We start from the raw sequence: 20,937 nt of genomic DNA, 5'->3' as shown, positions 1-20,937 counted from the left end.
CAACAATTGATGGACGAGCCATATGTATTTTCCTCTCAAGTGAAACAAGTTTTTATTCGAAAGATCCAACCGATAAGGGTTGGTATGTTGTACTGAACACCCTAGAGACTTTTTGAAATGGGTAATGGAAGTAGAGATGACATCGTCGAAAGATCAGAAACATTACCTTTTCCAGAACAAAACTTAGATGAAAATATCCCTAGTACTAATACACAACATCAAAGGGTTCGACATGATGTGGATGAAGATATTTACGAATAATGATGTAGTAAGATTTTACAATTTTTTAATTATATGTAATATTATAATTTTAATCTTTGTCATGTTATATAATTTAACTATTTTATATGTACTATTATTGTTGTAATTTGTTACTAAAACTTTAACTATTTTATGTGTATTGCAGGAAAAATGCGTAGAAGAAAAGTACGAGATTTAAGTATTGTCCAGAATACTCCAAATTCGGAAGAAAGAAATAGTGAACATCAGACAGTTGTTGGATCTTCGAATGTGCCGGAGACACTTGATGAGCCTGAAGAATTTCAAAGTAATGTTATGTTCATTTTACATGTGTTGACTTTTATTATTGAATTATTTGTCAATTTTAATATAATAATAGTATATCATTTTTCAGCTGAAAGTGGTGGGACGTGCAGAGTTCGAGGACGTACGCTACTTAGAGATTTATACGACTTAGATCTGTCGAGCGTGTTAAAGTAAGTAGAAATACTCATGGTCACTGTTGGATCTGAAGCTCGACTTTTAGCAGGCTATTTGGGCATTTTAGCACGAAATGCAAATATGTTGCCCATCAACTACGAATCATGGCATCACATGCCTGATAGCAACAAAAATTAGGCTCTCGCTAATATTAAGGTAACAAAATGTGAATGCAATTTATAATACTTTGGTTTAAGTTTCATTTATATTTACATTCTAAACTTATGTTTTTTTAGGAGAGATTTGCTTTAGAAGTCTCCGATGATTATATCAAGAAGGCATTAGGTAAAAGATGGAGAGACAATAAAAGCACTTTAAAGCAACAATATTTTAAGAAAGACATAAGCCTCGAGGAAAAACTGAGAAATGTTCCGCCGGGAATGCTGAGGTATCAATTGGAAGATGCGGTTAGATTTTGGAATTCAAAGAAATGAGAGGTATTGCGTATTTCCAAACTCTTATATATAGTGTTTACTATATACGTAATAATAATTTTATTATGTAGGATCGTGAGCGAGTTGGAACAAGCAGCAGGCAAAAAAAAAAATTCACGCACATGGTAGGGTCAAGAAATTTTGCTTCTGTAGCTGAGGCCGAGGTATTATGAATTTATTAATTCTTTCAAATATTAATACCTTTCTATTATTAAATAATATTCTTACTACTATATTGTAAGAAGTCAAATCCGGACAAAAGTTGGACGCTTGACTTTTTGAGATTACGATAGGAAGAAAGATGGATCTCTTATGACATCCAAGCTGGAGAAATTATGGTATATTCACTTAATAATATTTGATTTATTCTAAATATTTATAATCTTTAATTATAATTGTTTAATTCAATTCATCATTAGTAGTTTTAAATAATGTTAAGTTATGTTGTATTCCTTTTATTATATATTTCGTTTCTAACTCTTTAATTGATTTTTTAGGAGAAACTAAAGGAAAAGAAGGCGGAATATGAAGCGATTGCTTCTAGTGATAGTTCTGTTAATCTTGAGAACATTGATAACAGATTTATCACTGAAGTTTTGGGTCCTGAAAGGTACGGTCGGGTTCTATTTCAAGGATCTGGTGTTACCCCGACCCAATATTTTGGATCCGGCTCCCAGCAATACATGCCTTCCAGAAGTCAAGCTCAAGCTAAAGTTCAGAGGTTAAGAGACCAGATAGCTCAGATGCAAGTGAACACGGTTGAGCAAGTTGCCAAGGTTCAACGAAAATATGAAGAACTCCAGCGACAACTTAGAGCGGAGGCAGCAGAGAGGGAGTCAGCGACTGCAGCGAGAGAGGCAGAGGCACGAGCAATGGTAGCAGAACAGAGTAAAAAGTACGATGACCTCCAGCTACAGCTTCAGCAGATGATGCATATGTTTCAGCAATCGTAAAAGTCGCCGTCTTAGACATTAGTTTTCTTATTGTAAGAATGTTTTTAAGTTTTGTCACGTTTAACATTATTGTAAAAATATTTTAAATTATACTTTATTTATTAATTATATCATATATCTTTAGTTAAATTTGAAGTATCATTTAGAATTAATGTTTTTGGTTGTATTTTTTATGTTAAATTTACTGTTTTTGGCTGCATTTTATATTATATTTGTTGTATTTGGTTGGATTTTAATGTAGGAAGGGCTGGATATTGGTGAAAAAAAATATTACAAATCTACCAAAATTAGCGGCGTTTGTAGAAAAAGCGCCGCTAAAAGCCTTAACCTTTAGCGGCGCTTTTCCCAAAAATGCCGCTAAACGCCTTGACCTTTAGCGGCGCTTCTCCCATAAATGCCGCTAAAAGCCTTGACCTTTAGCGGCGCTTCTCCCACAAACGCCGCTAAAAGCCTTGACTTTTAGCGACCTTTTTTTTCAATAAGCGCCACAAATTTTTGTGGCGTTACCTATAGAGGCGTTTTTTGCGGTGTTTTAGAAAGCTCCACTAAAAGTTTTAGTGGTGCTTAAAAGCACCGCTAAAGGCTAAAAAAAAGCGCCGCTAAAAGTCTATTTTCCTGTAGTGCTTACATTGTTCTTAAACGAAAAGAGATAGAATTTCAAGTTGGTGATAAGGTATTCGTGAAAGTATCACCTTGGAAGAAAGTTCTCCGGTTTGGCCATAAAGGAAAACTGAGTCCATGGTTCATCAGACCATATGGAGTTATTGAAAGAATTGAACTTGTTGCATACAGATTGACATTACCACCAGAGCTTGACAGAATTCATAATGTTTTCTACACCAGAGCTTGACAAAATTCATAATGTTTTCCATGTGTCTATGTTACGACGGTATCGGTTAGACCCTTCATATGTTATATCTCTGACAGAAGTGAAAATTCAGCTTGACATGACTTACAACGAAGAACCAATTAAAATCCTGGCATGAGAGACAAAAAAATTAAGAAATAAAAAGGCAGCTCTAGTGAAAGTTCTTTGGAAACAACATAGGATTGAAGAAGCTAACTGGGAACCGGAGGATACCATGAGAAAGCAATATCCGAACCTCTTTACTGGTAAGATTTTTGAGGACGAAAATTCTTTAAGGGGGAGAGTTGTAACAACCCGTTTTTAGTGAAATTGGAACAACGGTTAAAGGACCACAAATATAAGTCAGAAAGAAAATTTATTTTAATATTATTGCATGGTCTGCATTACGATATGAATAACGTATGAAAAATTTTTATAAGAAAATTTTACCGATTTTATGTTTAATTATAGAAAGGACCAAACTGCATAAAATGCAAAAGTTGAGTTCTAGTACTATAAGTATCAAATAGCTATGGAATTCAAAATTTGAGTCCTTATATGGTCATTAGACCATTAAAAGAAGTTAGTAGATATTTTTGATGATTTATTCATGCAAAATTAGAAAAAGAAAAGGACTAAATTGGAAAAAGAAAAAAAGTAAGAGATGATATCTTAATTAAATAGAAAATATCATCATTTTATATCATATTTTTCCCCAAATTCTATGGAAACCATAGGAAAGAGAAAGAAAATCAAGCAAGCTTAATTTGGTAAGTAATCATGTCCTCATTTTAGTGATTTTCATATTTCCGAGATCATAATAACTTAATCTATCTATTTGGGGGATCAATTTGTAACGTTATCAAAGTATTAAAAATTTTGTATGGATGAATATGCTAAAATTTTGAAATTTATGGTAGAAATTAAAAGGTTGTTGATAGATAAATAACTTTTGTAAAGTGAATTTTCATGAAATTGTGATTTAGGGACTAAATTGTAAAGATGTAAAATTCATGGAAAATTTCTAATTTTCATGAAATATATGTGCTGTAAATGATATATGTAAAAATTAAGGCTTGAAATAAGGATTAAATTGCACAGATTTCATTTTCCGAGCCTAGCGATGAAATCGTCATTTATGGAAAGTATATGGACAAAATAGTAATTTTTCCTAGGGTGTGAATTGAATTAAATTGAATATGAAATGGATTAAATTGATGTTAAATCCATTTATATAGATTTGGATAGACCTAGTACGGAATCGGATCGAGGAAAACAAAAAGTATCGGATTAGTATATCCTTGTATACGAATGTTTATCGAGGTAAGTTCGTGTAACTAGATTATGTATATTAGTATGCTTGGAATTGAATGTTAAATATGTGTGAATTGTATAAATGTTTAATATATAAAATTAATTACATGTCTGATATTGCTCGATAAGTATAAGTCTCGTTTGAATAGATGGAATTCAATGGATATAGGATTTTCCAATTGGTTGTAGTCTTGCATATGCTGCAGACACACCATAACTTGAAAGAGCATCCTGTTATAAGCCCTCTCAAGCTTCCTGTTATATGGTTCTTGGGAGCATTGTGATTGGTAGCGAACCTACATGTGTTGCGGACTACAGCAGCTCTTTCTAAGCTTCCTGTTATATGATCGGCTGTGATCCTGCATACACAACTTTTTATGAGCATTCTGATATAGGCTGTTTTTGAGCTTCCTGATATGTCTCACTTGAACTTTTTTTATATGACTATCTGGAGCTCCCTGATAATAACTCTTTGAAGTTACCTGTTAAGCTCAATGAGCATCCTATTTTAAACTCTTATGAGTTTCCTGTTATAGCGTGGATAAGCTTCCTGTTACATGGCTCACATGAGCATCCTATTATATAGCTCGAGAGAGTGCTTCTTGATTATGTGCTAATCTGAACTTGAGATGATTTATCATAGAAATGTATATGTTATATGGAAATATGATAAGAAAAGTATATGTGAATGGAAGTTATTACATGATGAGCTCATCTTTATTACTTGAAAAGTATTTTGAAATTAATGACTAACTTGCTTGATTGAGTGTATGTGATTAGGCAATTGGTCAATTTGTTGGTATATATATTATTTACGTGATTACTTAAATTGAATATAAATGGTAAGTTAAATTCCTGTTATGTGAACTTACTAAGCATTAAATGCTTACTTTGTTTTATTTTCCTTTGTTTTATAGTGTTCGGAAGCTCGTAAATGTTAGAATCGGTCGGAGCACCATCACACTATCCTTCAGCTCGTTTTGGTATAAATAGCAAAGTTATTTTGGTATAATGGCATGTAAAGGCTAACTTGGCTAGTGTTGGCATATAAATGGTTGTTTGTAATATAGCCATTTGAATGGCTAGTGATGGTATATTTAGGATATATATATATATATATATATATATGATGTTATAATATGGTTAAAGTATATGTGCTTGACATGGTTTGATTGAATTATAGTAAACATATATGTTTTACAAAAGGTAAGTATGAATACAATTGATGATATATCATGTATAATGTTAATGATGGCTTGTTTTAATGTTTAGAAATGGTTGGTATATGCATGTAAGTATTAATGTAGGTACAAGGAAAAATTTGGGTGAGAAATAAGGCTTGGAAATGGCCTTATTTTGTCCACATGAGTAGACACACAAGCGCGTGTCTCAATCGGTGTGATACATGGCCATGCGCATGGGAGTGTGGTCTGGCCGTGTGTCACCTGCAACTTAAAAATTGAGAAACAAAATGCTCAGAATTGGTCACACGGGTAGAGACACGGGTGTGTCTCTGCCGTGTGAAATGTACGGCCCAACACACAGGCGTGTGTCTTGGCTGTGTGAATCCTGCACCTAATTTTTGAAAATTAAATTGTCCACACGACTTAGCTTACGGGCATGTGGCTGGTTGTATGACCCAAGTCAGTAGTTACTCTAATTTGAACACGGGTTGGGACATGGCCGTGTGCCTTACATCGAATGCTCACACGACCTAAGACATGGGCGTGTCACCTGACCGTGTGAGCCACACAGCCTAACCACATGGGCGTGTCACACGGCCTAACCATACAAGCATGTGTCCCCTGCACGTAAGAAAAATTTTAAAATTTCGCGATTTTTTTTTAAGATTCTGGTTTAGTCCCGATTGGATTCTAATATGTATTTTGGGTCTTGAGGACCCATTTAAGGAATGATATAATTTATTTCAAATATAAATAGTAAATGACATATATTTTCTGTAATCAATCTGTAAACTCCAGTAATGCTCTGTAACCCTGTTCCGACAATAGATAGGGGTTAAGGGTGTTACAGTCTCCTTCACCATTGCCCGTCTTTTTGGGCTTGAAAGTTTTGAACTTGTCTTTCCTTGGACCAAGCACGACAAAGGGTTTCCCTTTAGCCATGGCTACAGTTAGCTTAGTGATACCTTGTCGACGTAACTCTTGCTTCACCTAAAGCTTCAACCCATCCTTAAACTAGTAGAATGTTTTTTTATCGCTCAAGTCAGAAATTTGAAGCATCAACTTACTGAAGTCTTTAGCATACTCCCAATCGGTACCTTATTGCGTAAATCGACACAACTTTGCCTGATCCTCATCCTCAGTATATTATAGGTAAAACTGCTTCTTCAACTCTTTTTGGAACTCCTCCCAAGTCCTAATGACTGTACCACCATGTTTTTCATCCATAGACCTACGATGCCACCATAAGAGAGCAACATCTGTAGAATATATTGAAGCTTTATTTACCTTAGTGGCATCATCTTTGATGCCCATTGCACGAAAGTATTATTCCACTCCCTAGAGAAATTTGTCCACTTCGCTCGCAGACCTTATCCCTTTAAACTCTTTCAGTTTGGGAATATCCATATTGTAACAACCTATACCTAACCCAATCACCAGGTCTAAGTACCGGATGCTACACTAACTCAAAGGACTTAACGAAATTTCGATTTCTAATTTAATTGCATACTTAAACAACTTAAATTTTAAAATTCTAATTGCTAATATAGCTTGTACAAAATTGGTGATAAATTCTTAAGACCTTATTTTTAACAAATATTTACAATTTCTGGATTGAGGCTTGATAACGTATATAATCAACTTAGACCTTGAGGTGAGGCCTCTACGGGTGCCCCTCTATATATATAGACAGCTACTGCACATCATTTAACTTGGTTGAGTCTGGCTTGGTCCCTCTTGATTTGTCTGGATCACTATCTAACTTGCATTCAAGTAGCAATTCTATAAGTTCAAGAGAACTTAGTGAGATCTGTACATATATGAATATAAAATCACATAAGTTTTAAGAAATTGAGTTTTTTGGTTCAAAATTAAACTCATCAGATTTCATAAGAGATTCTGCAAACCTAGTTGGCAAGGCCCATGCCCTAGGCACTCTGAGCCATTTACTGGCAGACTTAGATCCCTGATCTAGCTATAATCATGATTTCTCATTGGGGTTTCACCCCATTTATTTTTTACCCACGTTACCCAAAATATTGTCGTAAGTGCCCATCCTTACTAGAACGTATTCTCTTTTCCTTGGGGGGAATGATGTTTAAAATGTGACCTCTATAGCATTTTCCTTTCGTTCATTCGTTAAGATACTTCATCAAACATGCGACTTATATCTTGGGTAGAGCAACAAGATCTTTACTGTTTTTCCACGGTTCTGACGAACCTCTGTTATAAAGTGCTGGGTTAAAAATCCAAGCAATACTTGTAATTGGACCCAATATCAAAGACGCCCAGAAGCCCCTATTGTTAATAAGAGGGATGGCAAACCCTAGTATTATTAATTAGGGTTGTCGCCCCCTATACTTTTAGTTAGACTAAGAGTTCGTTTTTCTAGTTAAAATAAACTTCTACAATTCAACAAGGATTCTACTTAATCTCCTTATAAATAGATGGCACTGGTAGGGCTAACAAAAAAAGTTTAAGATATTGTTACTCTACCCAAAAATAGTGAGAGTTTTATTCTTTGAATATTAAATCTATTTTTTAGAATAATCAATTTTGTCAGTTTCTATTGAGAAGAGATTTTTCGTTTTCACACTAAAATAAAGAAAATTATCTTTAGTTTGATTTTAATCGTTCGAGCTCACTCTCAAATAGTTTGTGGTATGAGAATAACAGAGAAGGCTGTTCGATTAAAAGCTAGGAACAACAAGGATCTGTCTCGTTGAAAACACAGGTGAAAATTTGATCAAGGGTTTATTGCTATAAATATCACAAACTGGCTCGTTTTCAAAATTTTTTTTTTGTGCAAGAAAATCGTTTTCAAATTAGATTTTTTTCTAACACTTTCTTATTAAAAAGGCTATATTCTCTTCAATCTTATTTCTAATAATTTTTTTGTTAATTGAAATTGTTTTCCCTTTTAAACTTTTATTTCCAGTTACTCCAATGTCTCCCACTACTGCTTCCAATCCCATAGAAGACTCTCATCTCCTTTCAAACCCTACCATACCTTTCCCCGTTTCACCTTCGTCCCTTATCTCATAAGATCCTTCCCTTTACCTTTTTATCGTGGATCCTTTATCATTTCCACCTTTACCATCTCCTCCTCTCAGAAGTTCTACTAGAACCACTACACAACCATCTTGGCTCAAAAATTTTGTATGTTATCAATCTTCTTCATCCTTTTCACTTGCAATACAAGGTCCATATCCTCATTCTCTTTCTTATACTCATTTACCTTTACAACACAACATCTTTTTGCTACTATATCACATATTATTAAACCACAATCTTATTCTGAGACTGTTAATCACAAGTGTTGGATATAGGTTATGCAATAAGAACTACAAGCTTTGGAAGCCAATGGCACATGAGAAGTGGTCTTTTTACCTCTTGCCATAACTCTCATTGGTTGTAAATGGGTGTACAAAGTCAAATATCATTCTAATGGCACAGTTTAAAGGTTCAAAGCTCGACTTGTAACCAAGGGTTACAATCAAAAGGAAGGTATTGGCTTTTAAGACACGTTTTCTCCCATAGAAAAACATGTAATTGTCGGGACTGTTATTTCTCTTGCAGCCCACTTCAACTGACCACTTTACCAACTGGATGTCTTTAATGCCTTTTTATATGGTGACTTGCGAAAAGAAGTGTAAATGACTCTTCCAGAGGGATTTAGCAACCAAGGGGAGCATAGGGTCTGCAGGTTGCTTAAATCTTTATATGACCTGAAACAAGATTTAAAATAATGGAATTTAAAGTTAACTGAAACTTTGGTTTTACATAGATATATTCAAAGTAAACATGACTACTCTACGCTAACAAAAAGTGTGGGATCCAAACAAGTCATCATGTTAATATATGTTGCTGATTTACTGATTATAGGGAATGATAGTGAGTTGATTAGTGAATTAAGAGGCATATTGCATAAGAATTTCAAGATGAAGGAATTTGAAAGTCTAAAGTATTTTATTGGAATTGCAGTATCAAGATCAAATGCAGGCATTATGCTAAATCAAAGTAAGTATACTCTTAAATTAATTGAAGATATTAGCTTAAAAGGAGCAAAACCTGTAGTCACTCCATTAGAATAGAATCAAAAGCTTACAACTATAGAATTTGATGAAACATTGCAGACGAAAAATGATGATGAAGTTCTAACAAATGCAATAATTTATCGAAGGCTGATTGGTAGATTGCTATATTTGACAAATACTAACCCATACATTACTTATGGTGTGCAACATGTAAGTCAGTTCATGTATAGGCCTAAGAAATCTCATTATGAAGCTGTATTAAAGATAAAAAGATATATTAAAAAGAATCTAGGAAAGGAATTCTACTTGCTTTAGATGAAGTTCCAATGTTAGTTGCATATTGTGACTTAGGCCTTAACCTTATTTCTAAGAAATTAGTAACATGGTTTTGTGTAAAACTTGAAAGTTCCTTGATTTCCTGAAAATCAAAGAAACAAAGCATTGTCTCAATATATTCAACAAAAGCTTAATATAGAAGCATGACATCTATTGTTGTAGAGTTGAAATGGTTACAAGGTTTACTTGTAGAATTGGGAATCAAAGATAATAAGCCAGGTGTTCTTTATTGTGACAGTCAAGTTGCAATTCAAATTGAAATAAAACCTATTTAACATGAAATAACCAAGCACATTGAAATTGACTGCCACTTTGTGACAGAAAGTATTTAGAAACGTTTAGTGCAAACTAAACACATTCCAACAAAGGAACAACTTGTAGACATTCTTACCAAAGGACTAGGGTACAACAACATCAACACTTAACATCCAAGCAGGGAGTGATAGACATATATCACCCTCCAACTTGAGGAGGAGTGCAGAAGTTGTTAAATAAGCTATTATAACAACTATAGTATTTAGGGATTAGTTATTGGTAATTAACAATTAATATTTGTATTAAGAATGTTAGTTAGTTACTACCTACCTGCTATAAAAATAAGAAATTTGTAGCAACTAAATTATTATCAATGAATGAAATAATTCAATACATTATTCTCCCATTTCTTTTCTTAATAGTAGAGGAAAGTAAATCTAAATGGAAAAAAGAGAGAGGGTAAAAAGACATCTCTGGTCTCTTTCAATTTTAAAATTGAGCAAATCGATCCTTTTAAAAAACAGAGTAATATAATCCTTGTCAATTTTGAAAGTGAGCAACTAAGGACAATTAATCACAACATTAATGTTTTCCGTCAATTTTACATAATTTCGATTGTTATAATAACAAATTTAACTCTCGATGTTTACATATTTTGTCAATTTGATCTCAATTATAAGAACTTCAACAAATTTAGCCTCAATATTTACACATTCTCACAAAGGTTGCATGCTAAATTTGTTAAATCAGGACAAAATTGATAGAATGTGTAAAGTTTGAGTGCTAAATTTGTTATTATATCAATAAAAATTATGTACAATTGACGAAAAATATTAATGTCATTATTAATTACCCTTAGTTTCTCATTTTTGAAATTGACAGTGATTAAATTGCTTTGATTTTTTTAACAAGACCAATTTACTTAATATCGAAGTTGAGAGTGACAGAAGAGATTTTTTTACTAAAAAAAATTATCTATTCAACACAATATCTTTTTTTCGTAAAAGAAAAAGAATATCACCTAAAGGGAAGAGAGAGAAACAGCAGCACTTCTCACCATTTCCTTAATCAAAATATTTGATTGTTTTCCTATTCTTCATCTAAAATCAAAGAAGGAGAAAGGAGCAAATAAAGATTAAATTGTTATTCTTATTTTGAAAGGGATTAAATTGTTTATCACCTTTTAGTACAAGGATATCTCAAGTATTTATTCCTATTTTAAATATGTTAATCTATTGAATAATATTAATTTGCTTGAATTAGATTAAATAAACCTATAATTTTTAATAATTAAAAAATAAAGATATAAAATCACATGATATTATAAATTAGTTTAACCTAATTTAAATATGCTAATTATATTGAATAATATTATTATTTATTTTTAATCACTATATGATTCATCACGATTTTATTAATGAGTGTTTTTAGGATGCGTTTAAAATAATTAATAATTTTATTCACATTTTAAAAATTATTCAAGATTTTAATATATTAAAATAAGATATTATATATTGTAAATATAAAAGAGTGGTGTTAAATATTTGTTTGCAAAATTCTTTCATAAAAGATAAATTTATAACTGAGGTTCAAGTGTCACATCTCCTTATTTAATTCTAAAATTATTCAGAAATAAACATATTTATTAGTAATTGATAACTTAATTAATTATAATGCATTAAAAAAATAAATCTTTGAAGTCACCTAAAGTATAAAAGTGATTGGATGGAAAACCATGAGCATGATGTTGAAAAACATAGGCCAACAAACTTAGTGCTCATTGGCTGCTCAAATTCTCTCATGATAAACAAAAGCTATTGTCTCTAATCTCTCACATTCCTAGGAAAATGATTGTGCAATCCTTTTAGTTTTTAGTATTCTAATCTTGGGAATTATTTTTAACACAATTCTTGGATTTTTCTTTTAAAATGAACACTGTATTTATAGCCAACTTCCTGCTTCATGCCACCACAAATGATTTTGTGTTCAAAAAACTATCATTTATAATCTTAAAATTGATTTCTTAATAAGGTTTTTCTGTCAATTCTAGTGTTAGTTTTGATTTGATTTGGAATATATTTAGAACAAGTAAATCAAATTATAAATATGTGTACACTTACTATATGGATAACTTAAATATGGTAAATTAAACAATAGCATTAAGTTTTAGAAGAGCTATTCTTTTAACACGTCAAATATAAATTATCCACACAATAAGTATTATTGTCAACGAACTAGGCCTAAGCTTGATTTCAAAAAATTTTAGGATTGGCCCAATCTACCCAAATTCCCCGTATAATTTAAAAAATAAAATAAAATATATTAATATTTATATGTTTTTATTGTTAAGCTTAAATAAAAATATTTCAAAAATCATTTAATTTAAATTAAGTCAAAAAAATTTATTCAAGCTTAACCCACGACAAGTCTAATAGGTATACATCTGTTTAAAATTTGATTCATGTGTTTTAAATAAGTTAAATTCTATATAAAGTCCTTGTACCATATATTTTGAAGATTCAATCTCTCTACTATAATTTGGTCATTTTTTCCTTTGAGTATATAATTTGGTCATTGTTAATTCTTCTACCTTTTAAAATGTGTATTTTCAATCATGTTAATTCCGTTAAATAATTTGACATGATTAATTTTTAAACATGTGATGATATGATGTAAATATCTCGTCATTTTTGATACAAATGGATAAATTTGTTGCACATTTTAAAAATAAAAATGATAAAATATATAATATTTGTCCCACTATACAAAAAGCAAAATGTATCATTTCACCACATGTTTTTTATAAAAAAAATCATGTCTTGACAAAATTCAAAAACATAAAATAAAATTGGTCTTAAGATTGAAAATATATATTTCAAAAAGTAGAGGATTGAAATGATCAAAATTATAGTAAAAGGGCTCAATCTGTCAAAAATGCATAGTGCAATGATCTTTCATAGAATATTACCTTTTAAATATATTTTTTTTGCCAAAATTGAGTTGACATTTAATGCCTAAACTAATGGTTAAACTGATAAAAGAATCAAAATAGTTTGAATGTTCAAAAATGACATTCAAAGTATGCAATGTAAATTCTAACGATAGTAAATAAAAGTTAGGTAATGTCAACAAATGTTGAGTGCAATGATAAGTTAGATTATATTTTTAATGAGAGAATATAAATTCAAAATTTGAAGACAATATCATTAAAAGAGATAACTACAAACAATAATAAAACGAATATATATAAAAATAAAATAAAATCATAAACCTAAGAGAGAGAGGGGGGGGATGAAAGGGTATGGCAAGCCTTAACTTTAAGATTTTGACGTATACTTTGTTTGATTATATTATATTTTATATATACGGTTGGACCATTGTCATTGTTACTAGTAATCTACGGGTATTGGCTAACACGACAAAGCAATCTTTTAAAATAGTGGTTGCCAAGTTAAGACAAAGTAAGGAATGCAATGCAAATTAATTTACAAACTTGTATTTATCAATAAATGCACCCTCAATTTGGCTGAATAATAATAATTTGCAGCTAACACCATAGTAATGTCCTTTGAGAAAGTATTTGAGAATAGTGTTGGAAAAAAAAAATATGGGTTTTTGGCAACTCATTCTTGGTATCTTATTTTTCTTTCTTTCTCTTTGTATGACAAGTGAGAGGCAAGTTACAACAAATAAGAGCCACATTGAAATTAAAAATAAAAAACCTCAAATTAAATTAGAGAAGTTGATATGGGCAAGAATCTTGATCAAAACCCATCCTTGGGCACTGCATTAGAGGAGATGATAATGAATCAAGAGCTAGCTTTTTGTCGGTGTCATCATTGCTTAGAAAATCCCAAATGTTGAAATCATCATCCCACAAGCTCAATTCCTTGTTGCTTGTGAAGTAATCATCACAGGGCCATTCAAAATAAGAGAACTGCAGTTCTTCAAGGAACATGGACGAGTGACACGAAGAGGATGAGGATGAAGATATTGATGGTGCAGGATTAGGTACCAGAATTTCATGGGATTCAATCAATGGAACCTCATCTGTGCAAAAACCATCAATACCAATGTTATTCATTGGCTCTTCCTCCTTTGCTTCTGTTATTGTGGATTTTAAAGATGTTTCAGCTTCAGGTTCCTTTGGTGCTTGAGACCTGGCATCACCAGGCTTTGAAGCTTGTTTCTTCTGCTTATCTTGCTGCTGTTGGGGATGATGTTCTTGGGTTGTGGTTAATGGCTTGTGGGTGAGAGGATCAATCCCCATTTTCCTCAATTTTTTCTTAATGTGAGTATTCCAATGGTTCTTAATCTCATTATCAGTTCTTCCAGGGAGATGAGAAGCTATCTTAGACCATCTGCAAATGTGTACGAGGAAAACAAAAATTATTTAACCCCCCCCCCCAAAAAAAAAAAAACAACAAAAACACAAGAAAAAGGGTGATTAAAAACCTGTTGCCAAGTTGAGCATGGAGATCAATCACCATTTTCTCTTCGTATTCAGATAAAAGTCCTCTTTTCAAGTCTGGCCTAAGATAATTTGTCCATCTCAGCCTGCAACTCTTTCCACACCTTAACAGTCCTGCAATACAGACACATATATAAATTCAAAGTTGTTATATATAATCATCAGTCACACAATGCGGGTGAGAGAAAGACCTGCAAGCTTAGGAACAGCTCTCCAACAGCATTGACCATTGGTGAGGATGAAATTAAAAAGCTTCTTATCTTCTTCAGCAGTCCATGGCCCTTTCTTCAACCCAACTTTATCACAACATGGTTGCCTTCCCATTTTTTTTTTCTTCTCTTCCCCAATAAAGATTTACTTTGTACAATGAACTCAAAGTCTCAAACTGATCATATACCAATCTCTACCAGGGAATTTAAGAGAAAGGAGATGAATGATAACAGATAGGAGAAGGAAATGGACACTCTTTTCAAGTTTGATGATGCGGCGATAGTAAGGCACAAAAGCAAGTTTCCACCTCTATATTATAAATGAATCATCCCCTACCTCTTAAGCTCACCCTTTCTTTTATATATATATATATATTTATTTATTTTAATACTATTACTTTTTGTCTGGGCTAATACACGTGTATATCAATGAGACAACCATGGAACGCCACTTTGAGAAAAAGTAATAATAATAAAATGTTTCACATATATATTATAGCACCCACGATACTAATGACAAAATATATTTATTAAAATTTTACCTAATAATCGATTAAATTTTTGGTTTATATTTTTTGTTTCTAAGGTAAAAAATTTTGAAAAATATTTTCACATTTTTTAATGTTTATTTAATGTAAAATATGATGATAATGTAAAAGGTTTTCAGATTAACGTAAAATTACTTATTTATTTTTGTAAAATTTCTTATTAAATTTATTTTTTCCGTAATGTATTTTCTAAATTGATAAAACTCTATTAATTGTAACACCTTCATACTCAACTCGAACATCGAGTCAAAGCTTTGGGATGTTATATTCTCTACTACATTATTCACTTATCGATATTTTTATAAACTTTCATAAATTTTTAATATTCACTAATTAATCATATTAAATCAATTTTCTTTCTTATTACAGTTTAATCACATAATTTATCTCATTATCTTGTTTCACAGATCAAATTTCTATATATTTCACTTCTATTATTTCATCCACATATTTTCTCAAGTTTGGCAATCTAGTCCTTGTCATTATAAAATTTCATATTTTTCCACAATTTCACTTTTACAATACTTTATACATATTTCATCATCTCATAACATATTCATTAAACTTTTATCATAATTTCTTTATTCACATATTAAATTGTTGTACACTTAAACTTTTGTACATATTTCAATTTAGTCCCTATTGCCATGTAATTTATTTTCACTATATAAGCATTCTAATCAAATTCATTATAATATCTTATTTCACATAGCAAATTTTCATGCATATCACTTCTCTTGTTTCAATTATAAATTTCACACTTTTTAATTTAATTCTTAACATCATGAAGATTCATTATTTACTATAATTTCACTTTAATATCACTTTGTAATCAATTCACTATTTATCATAAATCTCAAATGTTTGTTTGTTTCATTAAAAACAACTTTTATGAAATATTTTCAAGAAATCTATCAAAGAACAGAAAATATTTTATACTGATTCATCGAAACACAAAAACATATTAACTTTTTCAAAAAATAAAACCAATTTTAATGAAACAAGCGAAGCCTAATCTAATTAAGGCTTTAAGTATAATATATATTATTATTTAAATAGTTAACTGTATTATTATTTAAATAGTTAACTGAATTAGTATCAACCATAAAGTGAATTTCAATCTAGTTAATAAATTACTCCATTTTTATCTTTTATAATGGAAAAACATTATCATAAGATAATTTTTACCTTTTATATTTAATGTAAAATCTAAAATATATATATTCGTAAAGCACCGATCAACATTAACTTTGCAAATTGCAACATTAAGATAATTCTTGAAACCTCAAATTATAAATTTTATTACATATTAATTTATATTTTCATTATTTTTAAAAGGATTAAATAATTTTTTTTAATTTTAAGAGGAAAAAGTGTAATTTTACCCTATATTAATTTATAATTGAATTATCTTTAAGAAATTAGAACTGCAATTTTCCATTTTTGAATGACCAAAGCTCTTTTCTACCCTTATATTTGCCCGTATTTATAAGTAGAATTTAAAAAAAAATGTTATGCGACCTTTAAAGTAAATAAAGACAACTCTTTATAAATTTTTAACTTGAGTTAAAATTATTATTATTAATGTATGAAATAAGTATAAGAAAAGTAAAAGAAAAAGAAAACCCAACAATCTGACGCAGGAAGATAATTTTATAAGATTTTTTTTACATTATTTATTTTTACCTTGAATTTATTGCTTGTAGACTAATGTAAAATATCGGATTTGCTTACTTTTGTTTGATGGTTCCTTATACAGTCTTGTCTACTAAGTAAAATTGGTCCACTTTGTACACCTAGCCAAGTATATATGTTGTCCTATTTCTAAGGAATTTGTATCATACTACAAATGTTAACAAGGAATTTGTCATCTCCGTATTAATTTCTCAAATTTGACTTCAAAAATGAAAACAAGAGAAGTCGATAAACATAAAAGAATTCAGATTTTAAGATGAATTTGATAAAAATTAATTGTTAATATTATTAGTTATTTATGAAATTTTATCAAATTAACTTTAAAATTTAAGTTAAACTTTAAAATATTAACACTATTATATTCAGATACTAAAATGTATAACTACATTAAATTAAAAAATAACATAAGTATCATATTAAAAAAAATTAAACTCATATACCGAATTATGTACTAAATCAACTCTTAAAAATCAAAATTTATTAGGACATAAAGGGAAATTAAAGACAAATTATTGAACATTTGAATGCAAATGAAGAGACTTCCATTCAAGCATTACTTTCATGTTTGTTTTTTTCCTTAAAAAGAGAAACAAGGAGGAATTGATGTACAAGGAAGATGGAGTAAAATTGGGAATACATACATAAAAATTTGGTATAAAGTAGCAATAAACAAAGGGACATCGTATCTAAAAACTAATGCATTAGACCCAAATGTATGACTCTTGTAGTAATATTATATCTTGTTTCTAAAGCCAAAATGAGTTATTATAATAATATTCTAAAGTTTTAATACAAAATTAACTTGATTAATTAAGCAAGCAGTGTGAAATTTCATGTCTGAGTCAAAGGCTTTATAAGCTTTGCGACACAGCTACGGTGCTATCACTGTTGAGGACAGACTTGCCACCTTCTTCAAAACTCAATATCAACATTTTTTTCTTATTTATTTATTTATTATAATTCTTAATTTCAAAATGAAGGAATAAAAGAATTTAAGAGTACTTTTGGATAGACGTTTAATTCTAATACGGTAAGTTTATTTTTTTTTTTTGTCTCATTAAGAGTGCACTGCTCATCTAAAAATACTCAAGTATATGTATTTTTATGGGTATAATCATAAAATAGTTAAAATCGGTTAAACAAAAATTGAGGCAGCAGACTTTTAAGACATTCCTTTGTATGTATAGGATCTTAAGAGATTTGATTTGAGTATTGATTTCTCTACCATGAGGGAGCATATATAAGGACCAAAAAGTATATATTTCTATTTTCCTTCGATTATTTATGATAATAAGATTATTATAACATAAATATTATTTTGTAATTTATTGGGTATATTATATTATTTTTTTCATTTGGTTAAAATATAAAATTATTTAAAAGTATATTTTTATTATATTATCTTTATAAAATTTATTTTTATACAAAGTTTGAAGTTAATTTATAATATTTTATTTTATTGATAAATGAATAAATTTCTCTAATTAACTAATTTATTATATTCTTTCTCAAATAGATAAAATGAAAACAACAAGGAGTAATAAGTATATGGGTTTTATTTTATTTAAGTGATAAAAATAGGAATGATAAGGAATCAGGTAACTACATTTTCTTTTTGAATGATTTGAATTCAAATCCACAAATTTACCTAAATATTCAAATATTATCTATGAATTATTTAAGTATTATTATCCAAATTCAATTTAAATTAAGTAATATTATCCATCGAATATTCGAATCCTAAAAAAAATTAATTTCAAAATTTTTAATTATTTTTAAATATTTATATCCAAAAACCGAATTTAAATATGGTAAAATTATTTTAATATATATAATCAAAATTATAAGAATTTGATAACTAATGAATTCATATATCTGAATTTATATTTGTTATCCGAAATAAGCAATATAAATTTAAATAATGAATATCCAAGATATCTATCCACATCCACTTGAATTTATAGCATATAGCAATTTTAAAATATAATTTTAAATATTATTCCAACCTAAAAAATGTCCTAAATCATCTGAATTTTCATCTTTAACTAAAACATTTTTATTCTATTAACATATGTAAGTGTCCACCAAGCTTTGTTTTTTATTCTATTTATTGATTTTTCTATTTCTTTAAGAATTCTTGTTTTATCATGGTTTTAATGTGGTGGTTTTTTTCCAGATTTTGTTGGTTCATAATTTTTATTTATAGAGAAAAACAATGAAAAGATAGTTGATATTGTTGGGAACCAAGATAACTTGGTTGAAGAAATGAAAGTAGGAGTGAAAGTGCATTATTATCTTTATAATTAATATGCTTTGAGTAAGAGATTTAGTGTTGGAAGAGAAAATAAGATATGAAGCATTGATCAACTTATAAGATAACGTGACTTTTTTATGCTCTAAATTTGAATATCATAAATGTGAAGATGTTGGCAAAATGAGAAAATTTAACCGTTTAAAGAAAATGACGGGTTGTCAAGCTAAAATTCATTTTACAATAGAAAAAGGTATTTGGGTTGTTTCTTACTTCAATGATCATCACAATCACAAGTTGACAACTTCAGAAGAATAAATCAATTTAAGATTAGAAAGAAATTTTTTTTAAAAGGGAAATGTTATTCGTTCAATGATTGCAGCAGAAATCAAATAAACAAGTTTATATTCTTTCTTAGGAAGGAGATTGGATTCAAAAATATTACCTTTATGAAACAAGATTGCCATAGTTTCTTACGAATTGAGAGAGATAAAATGATTGAAGCAGGGGATACACAGAGCATTATCAATTTTTTCAAATGCAAGCAAGCTAAAGACTTGATGTTCCTTTATTCAGTGCAAGTGGACCAGAATAATCGACTAGCTAATTTTTTTTAGAGAGATGAAAGATTAAAATTGGATTATGATTGCTTTGGAGATGTTCTTGTGTTTGATACCATATATAAAACCAATAAGTATAATTTGGTTTGTGCTCCATTTATTGAAATCAACAATTATTGGAATATTGTTTTGTTCAGTTGTGCTTTTTTATCAGATGAAACCACCGACTCCTTTATCTGGTTGTTTGACACATTTTTAGAAGCCACAGGGCATCGACAACCAAAGAACATTTTTTCCAATCAAGATCAACAAATGATGAAAGAATAGAAATGGTATTCCCCGTGACATCTCATAGATTATGTACGTAGCACATTTCAAATAATGCAAAACAACATCTTCCTAGTCGTTTTGCAAATGCCGAGTTTAAAACACAATTTAATAAATGCTATTATGGATGTGAAAATTAATCGAAGTTTGAATCTTGTTGGGCTACTATGATTGAAAGTTTTGAACTTCGAGCAAAATGGTACCCAACCTATAATACTCCTAACCCGTATCCGTTGCCAAAATAGGGTTACGAGTGTTACCGATCAACCACAAAATAAATCATACATTTATGCAATCATAATCAAAATCCATTAATACGAATCACATTGTCCCTTATAAGGTCCTACGAGACCTTAAAACATGCTTAGAAGTGGTTCGGGACTAAACCGATAACATTTGTAAACTTTGGGAAACCTAGAAAATTTTTCAACATTTAAAGGTCCCACTCCCGTGTGAATAGGCTGTGTGCCTCACACGGCGACCAGACATGCCTGTGTCACAGGTCGTGTGAAAACAAGGCATACATACTGGCTTGCACCACATGGCCGGAGACACGCCCATGTGCCATGGCCGTGGAAAAACTAGAGGGGTTACTGACTTGGGTCACACGGCCGACCACACGCCGATGTGCCAACCGGTGTGCTACACACGGCCAGTAGACACGCCCGTGTGTCTAGACTGTGTCAAACCTGTAAGGTATACTAACTTAATTCAAAAGGGTACCCTAGGGGACACATGGCTGTGTAACATGACCATGTGTCACACACGGCTGAGACATACACCCGTGTCTCTGCCC

General features: G+C 30.5%; 1 protein-coding gene across 1 annotated transcript; it reads right to left on the bottom strand.

The window, feature by feature from the left end:
- Positions 1-13,688: 13,688 nt before the first annotated feature.
- On the bottom strand, positions 13,689-15,112 carry LOC108484941 (transcription factor MYB20-like). Its single transcript, XM_017788822.2, has 3 exons — positions 14,743-15,112; positions 14,536-14,665; positions 13,689-14,441 (listed from the first exon to the last, which is right to left on the bottom strand). The coding sequence occupies exons 1-3, from the start codon at positions 14,873-14,875 to the stop codon at positions 13,814-13,816; spliced, it is 891 nt and encodes a 296-aa protein (XP_017644311.1). The 5' UTR covers positions 14,876-15,112; the 3' UTR covers positions 13,689-13,813.
- Positions 15,113-20,937: the final 5,825 nt, after the last annotated feature.

This window comes from Gossypium arboreum, chromosome 7 (assembly GCF_025698485.1).
Source record: "Gossypium arboreum isolate Shixiya-1 chromosome 7, ASM2569848v2, whole genome shotgun sequence".
NCBI lineage: Eukaryota > Viridiplantae > Streptophyta > Magnoliopsida > Malvales > Malvaceae > Gossypium > Gossypium arboreum.
The sequence above is the reverse complement of the archived record's forward strand: the minus strand, read 5'-3'. Positions and strand labels throughout refer to the sequence as shown.